At 39.3% G+C, this 17,852-nt stretch overlaps 1 protein-coding gene across 4 annotated transcripts in view; it reads left to right on the top strand.

Moving 5' to 3' along the window:
- LOC106079956 (transcription factor SOX-5-like) overlaps positions 1-17,852 on the top strand; it is a 163,281-nt gene that overhangs the window by 68,605 nt on the left and 76,824 nt on the right. For all 4 annotated transcript variants that reach the window (XM_056043674.1, XM_056043673.1, XM_056043672.1 and 1 more), the window contains exon 3: positions 9,362-9,404. In XM_056043674.1, coding sequence (XP_055899649.1) covers positions 9,362-9,404 — 43 coding nt within the window. The remainder of the gene's footprint in view (positions 1-9,361; positions 9,405-17,852) is intronic.

The raw sequence follows: 17,852 nt of genomic DNA, 5'->3' as shown, positions 1-17,852 counted from the left end.
CTTAAGGCAGAGGAAAGACAGAAATGAAAACAGCCATCTCCATCCTTTGTTTTCGTCAAAACAATTTAGTTGTCTCTCTGGGAATGTGTTGCCTTCCAAAAAACCACATCAAACAAACTGCAAGATCTGCCACGAGTTTTGTCTTTCTTTAACCACTGTCGGTACTGTGACGATACCATCCCAGCGAGAAGCGAATTGATTTATACATCTCTAGATGATTACATTGGTTTTGTTTATTTATTTATATTTTTGGAATTATTGGAATTTGTTTGGATTCTGATTTCTTAAAGAACCAAATTTAATATACATCCCCCACCCGGCAAGGGTTTCAAACTCCATACCTACGTGGCTAAAGGTATCAGTGTAGTAGCCAACATCAAACTTCATACCTACGTAGCTAAAGGTATCAGTGTAGTAGCCAACATCAAACTTCATACCTACGTGGCTAAAGGTATCAGTGTAGTAGCCAACATCAAACTTCATACCTACGTAGCTAAAGGTATCAGTGTAGAAGCCAACATCAAACTTCATACCTACGTAGCTAAAGGTATCAGTGTAGAAGCCAACATCAAACTTCATACCTACGTAGCTAAAGGTATCAGTGTAGTAGCCAACATCAAACTTCATACCTACGTAGCTAAAGGTATCAGTGTAGAAGCCAACATCAAACTTCATACCTACGTGGCTAAAGGTATCAGTGTAGTAGCCAACATCAAACTCCATACCTACGTGGTTAAAGGTATCAGTGTAGAAGCCAACATCAAACTCCATACCTACGTGGCTAAAGGTGTCAGTGTAGTAGCCAACATCAAACTTCATACCTACGTAGCTAAAGGTATCAGTGTAGAAGCCAACATCAAACTCCATACCTACGTAGCTAAAGGTATCAGTGTAGTAGCCAACATCAAACTCCATACCTACGTGGCTAAAGGTATCAGTGTAGTAGCCAACATCAAACTCCATACCTACGTGGCTAAAGGTATCAGTGTAGAAGCCAACATCAAACTCCATACCTACGTGGCTAAAGGTATCAGTGTAGAAGCCAACATCAAACTCCATACCTACGTGGCTAAAGGTATCAGTGTAGAAGCCAACATCAAACTCCATACCTACGTGTCTAAAGGTATCAGTGTAGAAGCCAACTACGTGTCTAAAGGTATCAGTGTAGAAGCCAACAACAAACTCCATACCTACGTGGCTAAAGGTATCAGTGTAGTAGCCAACATCAAACTCCATACCTACGTGGCTAAAGGTATCAGTGTAGAAGCCAACATCAAACTCCATACCTACGTGGCAAAAGGTATCAGTGTAGAAGCCAACATCAAACTCCATTTGAGTTAGGGTATGAACGTTTCTTTTTACAAAGCTTCTATCAACTCACACTGTCTATCTGTCTGTCTGTCTGTCTGTCTGACTGGTGCAAATCTTAGACATGTTATTTCCCACACTTCCCATTCTCGGATCAAATTGAAACATTGCACAGTACTTCATGTCGATGAGAAAACATGAATCAATAAAAATAAAACAACAACTAATTAGTTAATTAATTAGTGGTAATTTACTTATGTTATATCTAGAAAAAGGGTGATAAATTTTTCAGTATATGGTGGTAATTATGCCGTTCTTTTCCTTATATACGCTTTTTTTTTAATATAATTTGCTAGTTTATATTTATGTTTAAAGCCCTGAAGGGGAAGCCCTGTGGTTCTTAGTGCCTGTAGGTTTCCTTCCAATGAAGCATTCATTGTAGCCTATCAGAGGAGAAAAGAAATAATGGACATTATCGACAACCAGAATCCTCCAACACTCTCTAGATCTCGTATTTACACTCTTTTCCACTTCCTTTAGTTTGAACTCATAGATTGTCGTGTTCTAGAACCCCCCCCCCAACTCCTTTTTTTCCCTCCCCTTTTAAAAAATATGTAAACTATTTCCCGCCATCTTTCAAGATGACAGCCAACAAAAGACATTCAACACATGTTGGACGTCTGCTGGGTCCCCCCTCATTATCTCTTCTCGGTTACCGGCCTTGGTCCTAATGGTAGATTTCCAAAGATGGCGTGAGCTGACGAGCCGAGCCTGACTGGCTTGTCCGACCTCCACTAGCTTGCTCTGAGGGGTAGGGGGAGAGCTGTTCCAGATTCAGTGGGCTCAAACCAGATGGAGAAACGTACGACTCAGAAGGATATTCAGAGTCTCTGTTAATTAAAGTTTGGGTTTCAAAGCAGAAGATCCAAGTTTTACAAGTGCTCTCTTTTTTTTCCCCTTGTCTTCTTCGCCGGCAATGACGTCACTTCAAAGAAAGGACTTGTATTACATTAATGTCACCTTCTGTATCGAGTGATGATAGATGCTCCAAGAGCATTCTATCTTGGGCTAAATCCTGTGCCTTATGGGTTCAACGAGGGATTGTTTTTTACACTAGAAGTGATATGTTCCGTTGACTAAAAATGCTACGTTTTGTACACAAATATTGTAACGTTCCATACACCAGTATTGTTATGTTCCATACACAAGTATTGTTATTTTTCATACACCAGTATTATTATGTTCCATACACAAGTATTATTATGTTCCATTCACAAGTATTGTTATGTTCCATACACCAGTATTGTTATGTTCCATACACAAGTATTGTTATGTTCCATACACCAGTATTGTTATGTTCCATACACCAGTATTAATGCATTCTTTACACTTGTATTGTTATGAAGAGATTTTTTTTTATCCTTTATTAGACCATGTATTGTTAGGACATCACATTGTAAATAACTTGCTGTTGACTTGCCCTATTAGTCGGTCTAATCATGTCTTATAGCCATAGAGACTAAATCATTGTATCTCCGAGACAGGGTAATTACCTATTTAATGAAGTCATGCTTGTGACCAGTCAGTGGGTTGAACGACGCACTGTCCCTTGGGTAACTTTGCATTGTAGGACTACCAGAGTTTCATAGATGTTGTAATTAGAGGCGGGTAGGTGTATCTAAGGAGGGCAGAAAGTAATGTATTCTTTTTTAAATGAAGGCATCAAGAGAATGGAGTCTCTACGTGAGCTTTGGGAATCCCCGTACTCAGCCTATCAGGGTCATTAGAAAGAAGACCGTTTTCTAAACAGCGGAGTCTGCACCGCGTCCGTCATCTCCATGACAACAATGATAAGAAGATGAACCAGGCTGTTGTCCGGGTGAGTTTTGTGTTGGACGGGACCACGCGTTACATTGCGCCTGTCTACTACGTTTGGACACCATTCCCATAAAGGAAACAAAAATTGGTCTGTTGATGTGCAGACACATATCTGTTATAACTAATAGTTCAGGCCTGGAAGCTGCAGTGACTAGTGTGTGTATTGGGATGTACTGCAGCCTAACAGAAATATTTCTCTTAGAAGTAAAAACAGCCACAAATATCTACAACGTTTTGTGAAGGCAGTCATTGTAATGAGCTCGTTTACTAAGGGCCAGGCAAGTAAAATATATGTTTGCGAGTTTAGAAGCCTGCTCAATTAAAATACGCCTCCGAAAGTCATCTATTCCGCCCCTGAACTTTTCTTGTAAAGATCTGTAACGTAGGTTTCCTTCAACCGCTTGTAAAATATCTTCTTCAGCAGAAACAACGTCGGACAAACCAATCTACCGTGTTATCAACCCACGTGTCCCCATCACCATCAGCATCCTCTTACACATCATCTAGTTTATCATGTCGTCAGTCCTATCTGCTCTATCAGCCTGTTTGTCGTTGGTGCTTTTCATGTCCTGGCTTAGCGTGCCCCTCCCCCTCATCCCTATATCTACTGAGCTACTCCCCCCCCTTTCATTGTTTTACCCCCTCTTCTCTTCCGAACGTCTTGAGAGTGAATGAATTTTTAAAAAAATGTGCATAACTTCAAACGAGCATGAGTTTTTGTGTTTGTTTTATTTAGTTCAACGGTTCTAAAATGTGTCCGACATTGGGACCACTATAGCTGGGACTCTAGTTAAAATCATCCGAAATCGACATAATGATAGAGATAATTCCATTAACTTACTTTAGACTCCCAGTAGAGCTATGAGCTGCAACTGTACTTCGTTATCAGACTCTGTTCTGGGCAATTCTCCTCAGTCTGTCCTGCTGTCTTTGCTTCTTGTTTGGTCTCCCAAAGTTTCTCTTCACCTGTTTTGACAAATATTTTTCTTCTTCCTATTGTATACCCAAAAGTTCAATATATATATATATATATATATATATATATATATATATATATATATATATATATATATATATACTGCAAACACGCATAAAAATACATACTTAATTTAGATCTTATAAACACTAAGGTAAGCAATACGTGTAGATCTGGAGAACCCTCTCCTAGGTACGATCATGGAAAAACTATTTTTGTGCGTTTCATATTTAGTTTATTTATCGATGTTTTGATGACATTTCATGAAATATATAAATACAAAGATATATCTACATAGCATAGAAAGGAATGACAGTAACCTGCAATGTATAATAAACTGTTAACAAAATGTATATATGAATATATATATATATATATATATATATATATATATATATATATATATATATATATATATATATATATATATATATGAATCGTCACATAGAAATGAGATGAATGCCTGGGCATTAGCTATGGTCGGAACGATGTCACCCACTCAGTAGTTCCCTTCTCTCCACGTAACTAATGTTTCCAAAGGAATGGCAATTGTCTTCATTTGGGGTTAGATCCCGAAACCCTTTGGTTCCAAGACAAACACTCTAACCAGTAGCCATGATGTTCTGAAACGCACAATATAGAAGACATTTGACATTATTGGCCCTAAAATTTAGATATTGAAGGATCATATGGAATACTAAATGTAGCTTATAACATAATCAAACAATAAAAAAATGTATGGTGTCTGCTATCGTCAGTGTCGAAAAGTAGACCATAGCAGACATGTACACTTTGCGACATTTGAAGAAATAATTCTGGTATTCACAAAATAGAGCAGTGAGATTCAAAACAAATGAATATTCACATTTGATTAGAGTAACACCTTTAGTAAAATCATTAAATATAGAAACCCTTCAGGGTAGAAGACTTAAAAGTAAAATAGCAATTTTACATAAAACACAGAATCTCCGAACCATAATCTTCAAAAACAAAAACAAAAATCTAATAAAATACTCAGAAAGACACAAAGATAAAGGCACATTCCCTATTCCCTATGCTAGTACAAATTTGTACAAATGCTCCTTCTTCCCTAGAGCTTTTAAAGCATGGAATGGGTTTGAATGGAAAACCAATAACTTGCCATAATTTACTTCATTGATTAACATACATGACTAGATTGACCTAGGAACATACGTAGGATGTAATAATTTTTTTTTTTTGAAGTAACGTCTGTATTTTATAAGATAAGATAACTTGATTTCTTACTTACAAGTCCTTCTTCCTTATTCCGTACTGTCTGAGAACTCAACTCCTCCCTATGTCATTCCGTACTGTCTGAGAATTCAACTCCTTCTTCCTTATTCCGTACTGTCTGAGAACTCAACTCCTCCCTATGTCATTCCGTACTGTCTGAGAACTCAACTCCTCCCTATGTCATTCCGTACTGTCTGAGAACTCAACTCCTCCCTATGTCATTCCGTACTGTCTGAGAATTCAACTCCTTCTTCCTTATTCCGTACTGTCTGAGAACTCCACTCCTTCTTGGACTCGTCTTCAGGTGGACGCCCAACCAAGCCTTTGTGTTTGTATTCTATCTTTCAGAAGACTTCGTCTTTCTTACGCCTTGCTAGTTTTCTTTTCCTCTATTCTCTTGTATTCTCTTGTATTCTCTTGTATTCTCTTGTATTCATTCTCTGCTTTTCCTTTTCAATAAAGAGAAAATTCAGTAAAAGGAAAAAGGAAATGGAGCTGTACATTTCTATAGAAATCCTCCCTCCCCCCACCCCACCCTCGACGCCTCTGCCACGAAACAATTGTTTCTCCAGTACTAAAGAGACAAGAAGATGTCCGAATGTGAAGGGGAGATACAGAGACAAGGGCGGACACAAAAATGAGATGGCCAGAATGTCTGTGTTTGCTGGTCCAACTCTTCAAGCATTCACATCTGAGAAACACAAAATCACTGATGGAATTTTTCTTCCATTCCCATCATTCTCTTTCCACTTCCAGTCTTCCACTTTCTTCCACCATCTTCCCAAACATCACAATTCTTTTTTTTTTTTTTTTGTAGTTCCTTTCTCACCATCTTTAATTCTTTTAGGCTCCGATTCTTTTATTCACCACCACCCCCCTTTCCTCACACGATTCCTTGCTTCAGCACCCTTTACACCCATTCCCCCCCCCCTCATCCTGCTCCACAAGAATCCTGCCGTCTTTTCTTGGTGGGCCATTTTGTAGAAGGGGACATAATTCCACTTCCAGAGAATCGATGCTGAGGACAATAGCAACAACCCGTTTCGATCTTTGATCCTCCCAGCACTCTGCCCCCAATTCACTTGGTGAAGAAAGATTTCTTTCTTTTTTTTAATCCTCCCCCCTCTTTTTTTTTCTTCCTTTCCACGCACACACACACACACACAAACACACACACACACCCCAACCTAAAGTGACGCTTCTTATCCCCTCAATCAACTTCTCCTCCCGCCCTCCCACGAGCCCCCTCTCCGACCCGTCCCTCCTACAAGCTCACTCAGTTTAAAACCAAGTCGAAGTTTTCATCCTCCATTGTTGATGGACTTTTAAAAAGTTCTCATACATTTGGACTCAAAACACACACACACACACACACACACACGCACGCACACTTCTAAAAACCCATTATTTGTTTCGTTTGACTCTTGTCAGTTATCAGCGCATCAAATCTTTATATTACTTTGAAGTGTCCACACTTCTGCAATAGGATTACTTCCCCTGCTTTCCATCCCGCCTGAACATTGAGCCAATGACAACAACATAATATTTAGTAGAGATTGATCGTTTGAAATCACATTGTCTTGGACGATGAAATAAATATAAATACACATATAGACAACAGTTTTTGGTCTTGATAAGAACTTTATAAGAACTTTCAAAGAACTTCATAATTTTTCCATTTAAATCCCAATGTAACTGATGTATCGAAATAAGTTACGTTTATTCTTAGTAAAATAAATGTCGATTAATGATACCTACAGGGTTGATAATTATATTTTATTTTCGAATGTCAGTATCAAGATTATATATTTCTTCTTTTCATCTAGTTTTTCACTGGGCTAGTCTATTGGTCTCAGCATAGAGTCTTACTAACTAGTCTAACCATACAGCCTCAAAATACAGTCTCACCATACAGTCTCACCATAATATCTCCCCATAATGTCTCACCATAATGTCTCACCATACAGTCTCACTATACTGTCTCACCACCAGTCTCAACATATTGTCTCATCATACAGTCTCAACATACTGTCTCACCATACAGTCTCATCATACAGTCTCAACATAATGTCTCATCATACAGTCTCAACATAATGTCTCATCATACAGTCTCAACATAATGTCTCATCATACAGTCTCAACATAATGTCTCACAATTTAACTTCATGACAATCACTTTCCCCTTCTCCTGTAGTTTCAACACATGGTTTCACCATAAAATGTTCACCACTAAGTTCCGTCCTCTAGTCTCACTACATAGTCTCACTACATAGTCTCACTACCAAGTATGTGCTTTCCAGCCAGACCATGTCTGCAGATATTCGCTCCTCCACCAATCTGAACACTTACAACAGAGCTTTCCTATCCCCTATTTTAGTTTACTTTTCAAAACTTGCCTTCAAAAAACAAAAAAAAAAACTGGACTAAAAGTATCCCTCTCCTTATCCTGTACTTCCAAGCCTCTCCCTTCAGCCCAATCCTGTACTTGGGGATGAACGACTGGAGGACATGACAATGGCAGGAGCCTGTAGTATTTGGCCAAGTGACGGCTTTTGTCTTCCGGAGTTCCAGTGCATTGAACTGAGATCGATTGATCCCCCATTTTGGTTGAGACACCCTCTTTACCCCCTCTCGCCTTTTTTGTTCACTCACTCTTCTGTGTAACTCTGGCAGGCACTGGGAGTTGACCGCTCACTTTTTTTTTTTGTTTTATTCCACACGTTTGACCATTTCATTCGTTTCTTTGTTTTCATCTTGACTTTTCTTTCGTCTTCTCCAGCCTCTCTTTTCTCTCTCTCTCTCCTCTATGTCCCCTTTATTTTTTTCTCTCTCCTCCTCCTCCTCTCTCTCTCTCTCTCTCTCTAATTCTCCTTCTTTATCCAACCTTGACTTTTGAATATTGACACTATTTCCTATTAGATTTGTTGAACACTCTCTCATTGTATTCTATCAACCATGGTGAGTTCTCTCTCTCTCTCTCTCTTCACTCCCCCTCTTCTCTCTCTACTCTTCCTCCCTCTTTCTATCTCTTCTCACTTCTTCTCTCTTTTAGTCAAGGTCAAAGTGGCCCTCACAAATCCTACGTCATTAATGTCATTCTCTTCACAAAATCCTCATTTCGGTGTTGTATTTTATTCTGGCCTTAGTTTAGATCTTTCACCGCCTGCACCTTTGTGCGGTAGTAGTTCCCCTTGCTCCCCACAACGGCCTTGACACTACATCTGATGTGATTAAACAGCTGGGTCTGCATAGACACTGACTCTAAATTCTAAGAGTCAAAGACACAAAGCTAATATTAACTCTGTCTGACTGATATACATTTTGAACGCGTTAGTTTCTCCCACTTCCCATTCTCGGATCAAGTTGAAACTTTGCACAATTGTACATTGTTTCAAACAAAACATGAATTTAAAAAAAATATATTATTAACCAATTTGTTAATTAAATAGTGCGAAATACATTTACAGTATTGAGATATATTGATGTAAATTGGACTTATTCCACTTAGATCAGCTTTAAAAAAAATAAATTCTGTGTGTTTATCAATAATGGATATTGATAAGAGATGAATACTAATTAAAATGTGAGTAATTTTAATTGAAAATCTCTATGTATGTGTTTATACGAGCTTAGTGTCTCTAAAGTCTTGTTGTGTTTCACTTGTAATGCAACTTGTAGTCTGTATCAATGTACAGTAAAACGACAGTTCAATCGAGACAAATTGGTATAGAAGGCCTCAACATTGACCTGCGACGTTGCAAGCTGTGGGTAGTGGAGACCATAGCTCGTTGCCACGTCAAAGATCTGTTCGTCAGCAAGCTATTAGTCTCCTGTGACCATAAATCGCCACGTCACAGGTCAGTGTACTACGACGATTGGTCTCGGTTTAATCCTTAACATTTGACCAACTTCGGTAAACATTTGAATTATTTCTTTTCATTTCAGGAGCCACAGTTCTCAGCACAAGCCAGCAAGTCAAAAACTGGAGGTAAGTCTTTACCTAGCGACACATCTACTTAGAGCTTTACCTAGCGACACATCTACTTAGAGCTTTACCTAGCGACACATCTACTTAGAGCTTTACCTAGCGACACATCTACTTAGAGCTTTACCTAGCGACACATCTACTTAGAGCACAGTTGAGCACATTGAGCACATCTCATTCGATAGTGTTCAGAAAACAAATGGAAGCCACATGTCTGATTTAACTCTATGTTATCTATGTTTGTGTTTTATATTAGTGTTTTTGTGTTAATTCTATGTCTGTCTGTCTGTTTCATGTCTGTCTGTTATGTCTGTCTGTTTCATGTCTGTCTGTTATGTCTGTCTGTTATGTCTGTATGCTATGTCTGTCTGTTGCCACTACTTATTAACACCTCCGCCTTGAAAGTCTGAACTTTCCGATTGATGTTAGCGATTTAAAGTGGGGAAAATTCGATTTCACTCAATCATTAATCATCATTCAAGCACTGATGAGCGACTAATTATATGATTACAAAAAAATGCAACATTTCAACATTTAGCAAAATATACGTTTTAAACAGGATTGAAATTAGAATCCGTCGCCTTGCTTGAAGTAAAGTAAGAAGGAATTAGAATCCGTCGCCTTGCTTGAAGTAAAGTAAGAAGGAATTAGAATCCGTCGCGCCTTGCTGGAAGTAAAGTAAGAAGGAATTAGAATCCGTCGCCTTGCTGGAAGTAAAGTAAGAAGGAATTAGAATCCGTCGCGCCTTGCTGGAAGTAAAGTAAGAAGGAATTAGAATCCGTCGCCTTGCTTGAAGTAAAGTAAGAAGGAATTAGAATCCGTCGCGCCTTGCTGGAAGTAAAGTAAGAAGGAATTGGAATTGAAAACTGATTTCCCAATAAATAAATCAGCTTGATCTAACAATACCATCGTCCAGTCCTAGATATTCTCACACTATCGTCTCATTAGAGATCAATTATACAATGTTAAATCTACTCAAGAACTGATGCACCAATTTGAGACTCATTATAGATGGTACGGCGTTTATCCCCAGTGCTGTTTGTCAAACTCTAGAACTCAGTTGACGCCAACTTAGATATTTTTTTTGTGTTTCTTTTTACTGCTCTGCGTCGATTGTCTTAATTTTACAAGACATCTGGTAACATTTAGAAGATAAATATGTTATAAAACAATTTGACAATAAAATATCACAAAAGATTGTCATATATCTCATGACATAACGAGGTGTAAAGTTAATATAGTCCTATAACAATGTCATGTATATTTAATAATCTTAAATACTTTGCCTTTCATGTTTAAAACTTTTGTAATATTTTGACCTAAGAATCAAAATGTTTCAAAAACAGTCTTGTCATTTAAACCCAAATAACTCTAATGCTTTGTCCTTTGAAATTTAGTAACTTTAGAAGCAAATTAAAAAAACAACAAAATTTTGTTATCTGACATTCAAAATCACTAGACTCTTATACTGTACTTTGCCACTTACATTTTATAAATAAATATTTTGTTCCCATTTATAATACACTCACGATCGGTTTTGCGTTCGGTTACCAATGTAAATAACATATTTTGTCCCCAGTTATAATCACGTTCGGTATTGTACTCGGTTACCAAGTTAACTCCCCGAGACTAAACTTGACTGCTCTCTAATATGTCACAATAAGACGTGTATCACAGCTTGCCAGCAATGTGACAACTTGACTGATGTGTCACAGCCAGCCAAATGTGTCACAACTAGCCCCGCTGTGTCACAGCTTGTCCAAGATGCCACAGCTTCCACCGCGCACATCAAAACAAAACTGACCCCCTCGCGCCGCCGACTCGCCCTGTTCTTCTGAGTATTTGTCTTTCTTTGATTGGATTCAATTAAGCGGCAAACCCACCCCTCCTCTTCCTAGCCCTCTTTTCCCACACGGTTCTTCTCTCTCACTCACCTCTCTAGACTCACTCCTCCCTAGACTCACTCCTCCCTAGACTCACTCCTCCTTCCTATTTCACTAGTCCTTAGACTAACTTCTCTACCTTTTTTTGGAATGAAAGATTGAAAGAGTCAGAAGTGAGGATAAAGACAAGAAGATGGAGGGGAGGTGAAGGAAGTATGGGTAGGGGGGTGTGCTCACCAACAGCAGCAGCACGTGGAGGCAGCTAGTGATGAGTTGGCGTGTCGTGTTGCTCTAATTGTCAGCAACCTTCACGGTGTTTCTTGGCTTAGAAAGTACAGTTACGTTCTAACTCTGTCTCTCTTTGTGCCACGGGTTCTTTAATATCCCCCCCCTCTCTCTCTCTCTCTCCTCTCTTTTTTGTCTTTTAAGTCTTTGGTTTGTATCACGAGATCTTCACTTGCTTCCCCTCCATTTCTAGTCTGACACCCACCTGCTATTCACCACCTACCCGATAACACCTTCATCTTCTTACACACACACACCATTTTATACCAATCATTTCTCTGTCTCTCTCAGTCTCTTTCTCTCTCTTTGTCTCTCTTCCCTTGTCTCCCCCCATCTCTCTCATTCTTTGCTCCTCTCTCTGTCTCTCGATGTCTCTTCCTCCTCTCTCCGTATCTCTTACTGTCTTGGGATTATGTCTCTTTCTCTTATTCTCTGTCTCTTTTTCTCCACCTCTCTCTGTCCCTCTGTCTCTTTCTTTCCATCTCAGTCTCTCTGTACATTGTAAACAGTAAACTATGGAACTATGATTAAAATATTTGAAATTTTGTAATGAATACCTTACATAGATATAAGACCAATCAATCCCTTCCTTCGAGCCCATACATAGATATAAGAGCAATCAACCCCTTCCTTCGAGCCCATACATAGATATAAGAGCAATCAATCCCTTCTTTCGAGCCCATACATAGATATAAGAGCAATCAATCCCTTCTTTCGAGCCCATACATAGATATAAGACCAATCAATCCCTTCCTTCGAGCCCATACATAGATATAAGAGCAATCAACCCCTTCCTTCGAGCCCATACATAGATATAAGAGCAATCAATCCCTTCTTTCGAGCCCATACATAGATATAAGAGCAATCAATCCCTTCCTTCGAGCCCATACATAGATATAAGACCAATCAATCCCTTCCTTCGAGCCCATACATAGATATAAGACCAATCAACCCCTTCCTTCGAGCCCATACATAGATATAAGACCAATCAACCCCTTCCTTCGAACCCATACATAGATATAAGACCAATCAATCCCTTCCTTCGAGCCCATACATAGATATAAGAGCAATCAATCCCTTCCTTCGAGCCCATACATAGATATAAGACCAATCAATCCCTTCCTTCGAGCCCATACATAGATATAAGACCAATCAATCCCTTCCTTCGAGCCCATACATAGATATAAGACCAATCAATCCCTTCCTTCGAGCCCATACATAGATATAAGAGCAATCAACCCCTTCCTTCGAGCCCATACATAGATATAAGACCAATCAATCCCTTCCTTCGAGCCCATACATAGATATAAGACCAATCAATCCCTTCCTTCGAGCCCATACATAGATATAAGACCGATCAACCCCTTCCTTCGAGCCCATACATAGATATAAGACCGATCAACCCCTTCCTTCGAGCCCATACATAGATATAAGACCAATCAACCCCTCCCTCCGTGGACTTTTCAAAAAGAGGCAACTCTGAATTGATTACTCCCCTCCCCTCCTGAAACAGGGGAAGTATGTCTTTCCAACAAATGAACATTTACTTCCTGAACCAATACTTTGTTAAACATCTGAACAAGAAGAGCTCTGCCAAAAGTACACGTTCAAACACATCAAAAAAACAAAACAGAAATTCTAAGGATTAAAGGTAGGGGGGTGGGGGAGGGGTGGCGGGAAATGCTTAACACGTGTGTGGTGCTGTGCCAGTGAGTGTGTGTGTGTGTGTGTGTGAGTGTTTGAGCCTTTAAGGTTTAATTAGGTAAAATCTGCGACTGAGAGATAATTAGAGGGAGGAATAAGGTCAAGGACGTCTAGATGAAAGGCGGACATGATCGTCTGTAAAGAATTTAAATCAGTGAACGTTGGGACGCCTCTGACGAGATTGTTCAAAGCTAGAGGCGTGGGCGGCAGTGCGGGTGGGTGCCGTGCGGTGGGCTCGACAACAACAAAAAAAAAAAGGTTCAGATACAATGATAATGAGCATTTCCAGTGAGTACTGTAAACTTCAGGTGTTGCTCAAAGAAGTGCCCACAACTGTTCTTCATTTACCTACATAATTCTATGAGCTCTTTAACACAAGTGTTCGACTATTCGCAGAGGATTTCAAAATCTATGGAACTTCAAAAACACTACTAGCTACTGAAACATTAGAAAAGATAAGTTAGATTAAAAGTAAGAGTAAGTGTGGGCAGGAAAGAGGAGGTACACAGAGTAAGTGTGGGCAGGAAAGAGGAGGTACACAGAGTAAGTGTGGGCAGGAAAGAGGAGGTACACAGAGTAAGTGTGGGCAGGACAGAGGAGGTACACAGAGTAAGTGTGGGCAGGAAAGAGGAGGTACACAGAGTAAGTGTGGGCAGGAAAGAGGAGGTACACAGAGTAAGTGTGGACAGGAAAGAGGAGGTACACAGAGTAAGTGTGGACAGGAAAGAGGAGGTACACAGAGTAAGTGTGGGCAGGAAAGAGGAGGTGCAACTAGAAGCGAAGCGAACTCAGACTGGACAGCTCAGTTGTTGCAATGTGCGAATCTTTTTCCCACTCAAACCAATACCAGCTCCAATCTCTAGCCTAACCAAAGCTCAGAGTGCTTACGGTACTCGCCTGCACGCAGTGACCTCATACGTCACTTCCGCGGACACAGAACTGCGGGTGCTTGACCCAGCGGTACGCGCAGAATAAAAGTGGTCCGCGTGGTAAAACGACGGACGAGCATTCAAATTAATAATTAATCAGAAATCAAAAGTGTGGTCATTTTTTTTTTGCTTCTCCATCGCTACAACTCCTCAATTCAACGTACAATACGTCGATGCCAAAAGAAAAAAAAATGGATGAAAATGAAAAGGGGGGGGGGAGGACTATGAACCGGAAGTAAATAAATCTTGCATTTAAAACAAAATCATTTTATTTGTATACTTTTCGTGTGTTCAATTGCATCTATGGGAGTTTATCAATACTACTCTTGTTTTTTAATTATCTGTTCTTTGTTTACACACGTGGAGTAGGCTCCCTTGTCTTGCACTTATGTCTACCATATTGCTGATGATAACAATAATGGGACTTAAGAGTTAGGGTGTACTCCGCACCCCCCGCCCCCATCCAGCCTCCTCGGTACTCACCATAGAGAAAATAAATAATATTTTGTTTCCCCACTTCCGCCCCCTTCCCACGGTTACTGCAGAAACCTATTCGCCCCACTTGTGGTAAATTGTCAAAAGATGCTGTAATATAGCCAATTGAGGGCGACTTGACCCATTGATTTGCCCGTGACACTTTGCCCCCTCTGTTTCGGATCAGTTTACTGAAGCTATATTAACCGTTAAGAGGGAGAAAAGGGGGGTTGGCCATCTGGGGGCTCGCCGGGTAGCAATCCCTGGTGTTACCATGTGCCCCGAGACCCGAGACAGGTGTCTAACAGACAAGTTGTTCCCCTCCCCTTTCTCGCTTCCTCACTCACTCTCACTGACTCACTCACTCTCTCTCTCTCTTCATCTCTTGTTCCACTATTATCTTCTCTTGTAAGTGCCACATGCCGTGATACACTGTAACCATGATAATCCTGGGATTGTGGAAAACGGAGGAGGGGGGGGGGAGGGAATGAGTAGAGACATAAGGGAAGGGGGGACGGAGTGGGTGTCAGGCTAGGGGAAGAGGGCTGAGTCGTTGGTAGAGGGGATGGGCTGCAGCTGGGGGCGCTGTAAAACAAGGTGCTGTGAAAAGACGAGTGGATGCAGACCTGGTGTCCATTAAAGTCACACAACTGTCTCGGGCTCCCAACCAGCAGACGGTAGTAGTGTCCCTTGGTGGTGTCCTTTGTGGGACATACAGACCAGACTTTTATACCCCTGGTTACAAGTGTCAAGTTGAATATTTCACAGCAAATACATTTTTACATGACTTTAGAAAAAAACAAAAAAACAACGTTGTTGGAGGTGGGGGGGGGGGAGGGGTCTAACAAACGGACAGATAAGTCGGAGAGAAAAAAAAAGTTTCTAGAGTAAATGTGTTTTTGTAACTTTGTAACAATTTTTTTTTTGCTCGAAGTAAAAACTGCGACTGCGCTAAAAAAACAACTTCCTGGTTTAAACAAAAAGTATAAGCCAATCAAAATCATTCTTTCTATCAACCGGAAATGCTTTAATGTGAAGTAACATATGTTTCACTATAGACTTAGTAAGCGTTTTGTCTATGTATCCTATCCCTTACCTACAGGTCTTTATGAAAACAAAGGCACCTTTAAGTTCTTTAGTCAACTAAATGTAAAAGACACACACACACACATAAAATATATGTATATACTTTTCATCCAAATCGAATGACTTTTAAATGTATACGTTTCGCAGACAAATGTCTTTGTTTAAAGTTTACCCCCACACACACACACAAATAAAAAGTGTCTACTCTGGTAGAAGATCTAAGTACATAATAAAGAATTACATTTCCTTTATAGTCAGTCAGTGAAACTAAAGCAATTTGTCAAAACTAACAAAATAAATAAAAATGGCGCGAAGGAAACATACAGCAGACGTCACGTGTAGGAAACTATTTGAGAAGCGGCCATCTGGCAAGTTGGGACTGTTATTTGTGCACTAATAGAGAATGCTTTAAACGACTGGCCAGATGAACAGACGTGTTCTTTTTGGCTCTATCGTCATTTAAGTCGTTAAATGAATGAATAATTTGTCCAAGCTAGACTTCCCTGGCATTTAAAATTACCCAGAATTCCAAACTCTGGCTGAAGAGGGGCCTCTTGAAATGAAACTAAAGAATGAATGTCATCTCTGTGCTTGCGTTAAATCTTCCTTGAAGATTATCGTTTGGACGTTTTCAACAAGAGAGAGAGAGAAAGGGAAAGAGAGAGAAAGGGAAAGAGAGAGAAAGCAATAATAGAAAGAAATATCCCGTTGTTGTCATGGCAGTGGAAACGTTTTGTTACAGGGGGGGGGGGGGCTTGGCGTTCCGCCAGTCTTAGAGAGTGCATTGCATGTATAATTGATTTCAATTCTTTTGAAATTGCATGCTCCATTAGTTCTGAATATTTCATCCTAAGCAATGGATCATTTTATCGCTTTTCTAAAGGAATCATATACAATGTAAGAATAATTGGCAGAGTCTCTTCTTTGCCGGTAGAGTTAGCCATGAAAAGAAAAAGATTCAAGAGAAATGGTTTTCAACATAAACAAAGTCAGAGAGAGTCGATTCGATTGTGCCTTGGGAAGAAATAGAAATCAAAGTCTAAGATACATTTGCATTAACGCGAAGATTAACTGCCAAGCCGAGACAATGAAAATATAGAAGTTAGATCTATTAATAATTCATTCGCTTATTCTTCAAACCAGATAACTAATTGTTAGGAATAGATATATACATTGTAGATCCTAACAAAACAAAAAATTGGCCATGCTCTTTGAGATGATGGACTGTGATCCTTGTCTTATGTTAATATTATCTTAATACTATTGTAGCAGTAGTATTGTGCAGTTGTATTGTAGCAGTAGTATTGTGCAGTTGTATGAGATTCTGTTGTCCAAGTGTACATTTGATAATACAGCTCCGAGTGGTAACTATGGCTATCAGTTGTAGATATGCTGTAGGTAGTTCAAAATGTAATAATCCAAATTAAAATAATAAACATCACAATTTTCCATGTATTGACGTACAGTATTAAATGATTGGAATATCGAATACAAAGGAATAGATTCCATATGAGACTAATAGCTTATGGACACCTAAAACATAATTTTATACTTTTATTCTGAGTTAGAACTAGAAAGTGGTCCAACACTGTAACAATGTCAGTCAAATTAATTGTTGTTGTTTTGTTCTCTCATTACTTCCCCTGGATTATGCAGGTTTATAAGTGAATATATGAAGTATCTAAAATCAAATGAGTATAAAAACAAATTTGTTTATTTTCTGAAGCTATTAGTCAACTCTTGCATATCCCAGAGATAGTTTCTTTCAACATGTTTGTTATCTGTAACTGTAATATATTACATAGGAAACTAATATTGCTAATAAAAATTGCGGTAAAGAAACTACATGTTCTTTCTTAATTCATACAAACTCTTCTTCTCATGGCATCCTTAGGTCCGCCATGTTCTCGACCTACTTTCAGAGTTCTCTGATATCACGTTGTTTCTCAAAACTTTCAATGAGATTAAAACTTTCTAGTGAAACAAAACTCACAGCTACTAGCAGACGATACAGTTTAACGGACAATAAGTTTTGAATTGTTTTCAAATAGCAGTCATTGAAGAGACTTGTAGTTGAAATGAATCAAATG

Source organism: Biomphalaria glabrata, chromosome 10, assembly GCF_947242115.1.
Source record: "Biomphalaria glabrata chromosome 10, xgBioGlab47.1, whole genome shotgun sequence".
NCBI classification, from domain to species: domain Eukaryota; kingdom Metazoa; phylum Mollusca; class Gastropoda; family Planorbidae; genus Biomphalaria; species Biomphalaria glabrata.
Note: the sequence above shows the minus strand (reverse complement) of the source record. Positions and strands in the feature narration are given on the sequence as shown.